The sequence below is a fragment of the Echinops telfairi genome, unplaced genomic scaffold, assembly GCF_000313985.2.
Source record: "Echinops telfairi isolate 266 unplaced genomic scaffold, ASM31398v2 ScPeMD7_31;HRSCAF=116, whole genome shotgun sequence".
Classification (NCBI taxonomy): domain Eukaryota; kingdom Metazoa; phylum Chordata; class Mammalia; order Afrosoricida; family Tenrecidae; genus Echinops; species Echinops telfairi.
The window spans coordinates 45,974,448-45,979,060 of record NW_022103928.1 but is presented as its reverse complement, the minus strand read 5'-3'; the positions used below and the strand labels follow the sequence as shown (position 1 = coordinate 45,979,060).

General features: G+C 51.0%; 1 protein-coding gene across 1 annotated transcript in view; it reads left to right on the top strand.

Moving 5' to 3' along the window:
• UROC1 (urocanate hydratase 1) overlaps positions 1-4,511 on the top strand; it is a 41,658-nt gene extending 37,147 nt beyond the window's left edge. Inside the window, exons 18-19 of the mRNA XM_013004537.2 lie at positions 1,387-1,468; positions 3,713-4,511. Coding sequence (XP_012859991.2) covers positions 1,387-1,468; positions 3,713-3,836 — 206 coding nt within the window. The 3' untranslated portion in view covers positions 3,837-4,511. The remainder of the gene's footprint in view (positions 1-1,386; positions 1,469-3,712) is intronic.
• Positions 4,512-4,613: the final 102 nt, after the last annotated feature.

The following is a 4,613-nucleotide window of genomic DNA, read 5'->3' as shown; positions in this document are numbered from 1 at the left end:
TCTCCGTAGGAAGTTGGTAGTTTCCCTCATTTTTTTAAGGAATGAAGTTGGGATTGGGATCGGGATTGCATTGTATTTACAGGTTGCTTTAGGTAGTATTGACATTTTCACAATATGTTATCTTCCTATCCATGAATATGGGATATTCTTCTATTTGTGTAGGTCTCTTGGTTTCTTATAATAATGTTCTGTCATTTTCTTTGTATAGGTCTTGTGTTTCTCTGTTTAAGTTTATTCCAAAGTATTTCATCCTTTGTGTGTGTGCGTGTGTTAGGCAGGGTTCTCTACAGAAACAAAACCGGACATTATGATTTTTAATATATCTATATCTATATAGATTTATACAGCACAAAGGAATATAAAAGCTAATTAGTCCACACAGTAATACAGAAGAAGCTTTCAACCCCCATAAAGATGGAAGCCTACAAAACCCTATGGGGCAGTTATATTCTGTCATGTGGGGTAACAGGAGGGACTTGGGAACACACATCAACCACCTACTTGACAGCTGTCGTTCTGCTCTTCAGAGTCTGAGCAGTGACGGCTTAGTGGGGCTGGTGGAGGCCCTCTTTTGCCCTTGGCCCAAGTCCGGCTGCCTCTTAGGTCTGTTCCCAGAGTCAGGTTCTTGCCTTTTACCAAGAGAGAGAATGGCTCTGGTCAGGCCTAGAGGCAATGCTGGAGAATCTTGTGACCATTTCCAGAGGGTAGCCTGCTGTGACCTAGAAGCCTACTCAATCGCTGCCATCGAGGGAGGTCAGAGAACGAAATTGGCTCAGCTCACACAAATGTGGGACAGTGGTGGGGGTGGGTGGGGGCGATTTTAAGGTTCTGGTGTGGCGAGGGTGGTGGCGGGTGGGGGTGGGATTCTGGGAATCTCAGTCCAAGCATGTTCCGGTTCCACCCAGTGACATCAGGTGTCCGGGGATTCTGGGGAGGTCGTCCAGTAGACAGTGCTGGTTCTCAGTCTCTGAGGCAATATCTGGAAGAAAAATAGCTTTAAAGTCTCATTGAGAGACGGAAGGCCTGCTTCTAGGAGTTTCTCTGAGCTCCAGTCCCCCTCATTTACACAAGGGGACCCCTGTTCCCTGTGCCTCTGGTGTAGCCCTCTCTACTTTTGCTCCCCCACCTGGTTTCAGAACCATCTCATCCAGGCAAGGGGCTGGTGATCGAATAAGCAAGGTAGGCATGGATTTACTTGTGCTAATGGACTCATACTTGGTGACACCTTCCGCAAGAATCTCATCCTGTTTTTGATGTGAAAAACATGTGGCATTGTGGAGTCATTCAACCCAAATGAGGAAGCATCAGTAAGCCTGCGCTTCCCTAGCCTTTGGAGTGATGCCACCCTGTGCTCAGGGAATAATGGGGTGACCTCTGTGTCTGCAGACATGGCTGTGCAGAACTTCGTGGGAGATGCCTTTCGAGGAGCCACCTGGGTAGCGCTTCATAACGGAGGCGGCGTGGGCTGGTAAGATGGTTTGGGAGATCCGGAGCATGGGCAGATGTCGAAGCTGAGCTGCACACAACCTGGAGAAATCCTGGGACCTACCACTCCCACCACACAGCCTCTACCACTTTTGCTAATGGCATTGCTGTAAAGGTGCTCCTCGGGTGAATTCAACATCAGTGCGAGATGTGCAGGGAGAGATCTTGACCAAGCCAATCTCTCTCTCTGTTCAGTCTTGTCCATCAGCCTTAGGAGCCTAAAGTCTGTTGTAGGACATTCAGCATGAGCTGCCACCCCCCTTTTCCTGTACTTGGCAGATGTTCCCTCCCAGAATTTCCCCCTTGCTTTTCCAAGTGAGGCCTTTGTTCCATCCTCATGGCTTCTCCGGAGAAAGTGGATTTCCCTGGCAGCTCGAGCGAAGAGCCAGGGTTCCCGGGCTCAGGCCTCCCCTCTGTCCCCAACTCATGCCTGTTCTGCCCTTTCAAGCTGTGTCTGTCCAGCAAAATGAGGGGCTGGCGTCTTAGGGGAGGCTCTGGGAAACCACGGCTGGCATTTGCAGTCCCACCAGGAGGATTCCGCTGCTCGGAACAACACTGCAATTTGCTAAATAACCTTGACTGACCATACGTAGAGCATCTAACTCTTTGAATGACCCAAGGGCCCCGGGAGGCAAATGATTTGTCCTCCTTTTGGAGCTTCGAATCCCCCTCAGCCGCAGCACAAAGAAAAGCCAGGTGCTCTGCTTGTACAAAGGCCCCAGCCAAGGAAACCCGATGGGGCACTTGCACGCTGCACCAGACGGGATGGCCAGGAGCCCTAATTGACTCACGGACACAGGGTTGGTTTGGTTTTAACTGGACATGGACATGTTTGGCTCCATGCCAAACGTGTTGTGCTCTTGGAATCCCCCATCTCAGGAAGATAATTAATTTTTCCAGATAAAGCAATGCAGATGCAGAAAAGTCAAGTGCTTTCCCCAAGGTCACAGAGCCCCAGAGCCCTGGGAATGGGATTTGCAACACAGCCGCTCCCCTTGAACGCAAGTCCTGCGATCCTTCAGGAGCTGGCCCTGTGAGGGCCACCCTACTGGCTACCAAGAGCACTGGGGCTGCTGTGACATTGAGGAGGACAGTTCCCGTCTTGCTCCAGTGGCTGTCTCTGAATGACCTTGGCACCTGTTTGGGGCGAGATCATGCAGTCCCTTGGCCTCAGAGCCAAGTGAGCGGCCAAGCTCCCCAGAGCTTTCACATGTGGGCTGGCTCAGGATTCAGGGCTGCAGCTCCATCAGGTGGCCTCCGTGAGTGGAAAACCTGACCCACCCCCCCACATGTCCTTTCTGATCAGGAAGCTGGAGAAAGCTAGTGGGGAGCAGGGGGGGCTGGTTATTGGGTATCTGGCATCGAGGGTCGGCGGAGCTCTAAGATTGTTCTGAGTTGGAACTGACTCCAAAGGACCGAGGTGGGTTTTTGGTGGATTTTATTTATTTTTGTATCTCAGCCCTTGATTAGAAAATAAGAGAGTGGCTTTAATACTGTTCAGGGACTTGCCCCGGCGGAACCACAGGGCTGGTGGTAAAAGGAATCGGGGTGTGCCCCCCAAGCCGTATCTTAAGATGCACTACCCAGCACGTGGGATACCAGAGAAATAGACAAAAAGCCACAGGGCAGCCATGCCCAGAAAGTAAAATAGCATTAGCATATTGAAATAAGATTCCTATGATACCCATTGGGACCTGAGTCAAAACAAGAACAAATCCATTAGATGTCATCAAAACGGTCTTCAGATAAGCAAACGCATTAATTAGAAAATAATATTGGAAAGAAAAGAATTCATCTTTCCAATCGAGTCATTAAGAGACCATGAAATATGGCTAAGGAAGTAGGATAAAAGGAATAGAGGAGATAAAAATAATGAAATTAATAAAACAAAATAACAACGATGACTATGGTGTTCAGTAGTCCAAGACATCTCAGGGAGGGTCTAAGGAAGCAGTCGGAGAACCCAGGAGAAAAGGGATAGGTCGCATGTCGCACTCAGGAGGCCCAAGGCAGGTTTCACGCCGGCTCGTGTGAAAACTCAACGTGCAAGTAGGCAGAGAATTGAACGTGCAGCAGTGCCTGTGGGCCAGCAATTCACCAGACCCCACGTATCTCCTACATTCAGAAGTAGTATGTATAGAGATCACCAGGCGGCCAAGGTCAAGGGCACTCTGGACCTCCACATGGTCCATGTGCTCAGCTGTGTGTCCATCTGCTCTTCTTGCAGGGGTGAAGTGATCAATGGGGGGTTTGGCCTTGTGCTCAATGGAACTGAAGAGGCCGAGCGGAAAGCCAAGGCGATGCTCGGCTGGGATGTCTCCAATGGGGTGAGTCATCCCATGTCTACCTGAAGCTCTGCCTCCTGAGATTGCAAGCCCAAGACAGACACCTGCCGCCTTCCCCGCATGAGAACCTCCCCCTTACCATTAATGACGCCTCTCCTCTCTGGCGCACCCTCTTTTGGTCTCCCTGCCTCTGGCCTGATGGCTCAGCCAATCCTCTGGCCACACCAGCTGGCCTTTGGCCTTTTCAAACTTCCCACCCATTGCTGTACTGAGGACTCCCTCTTCACCCTCTCTAACGGCCCCTTTACATTAGGGTCAGAAGAATGCTGACTCTTCAGCGGGAATGGCCCTTGGTGGGCACCCATAGTTCACCTTCGCCAGCCAGGGGAAAGTTCCTTACTTTTCATGCCCACATCCCAAGTGGGAGGGCAGGTGGCATAAGCTAGCAAAATGAAGAGGCGGGGGCCTTAGGGAATTTCCTCCCCCCAAACAAACAAACAAAACACAAGGCTCCCGAGCTAAGAGCGAGCTTGGTGTGTGGGGATGAAAGGGCCTGCCAGGCTGCGGCCTAGAGAGGAGGGAAAGCAGCAAGAGATGTTTAAGAGACTGACCCCAAGCCGACTTCACAGGGCTGCACCTGGTGAGGTCACCTTTACCCCAAGAGCAGTAGGCGGGGCTTCCCAAGAACTCGGAGAGCCGCAGTCAGGTTTTCCCTTAGACTCTAAGGTGGGAAGATTGGATGGGTGAGGGAGAGGGCATGGGGAACTCTGCTTGGTGGTGGAAAAGAATAAGAGTGAGACAGACTATGGCCATATTCAAGGTGGGGGGTGGGATGCCAAAGGC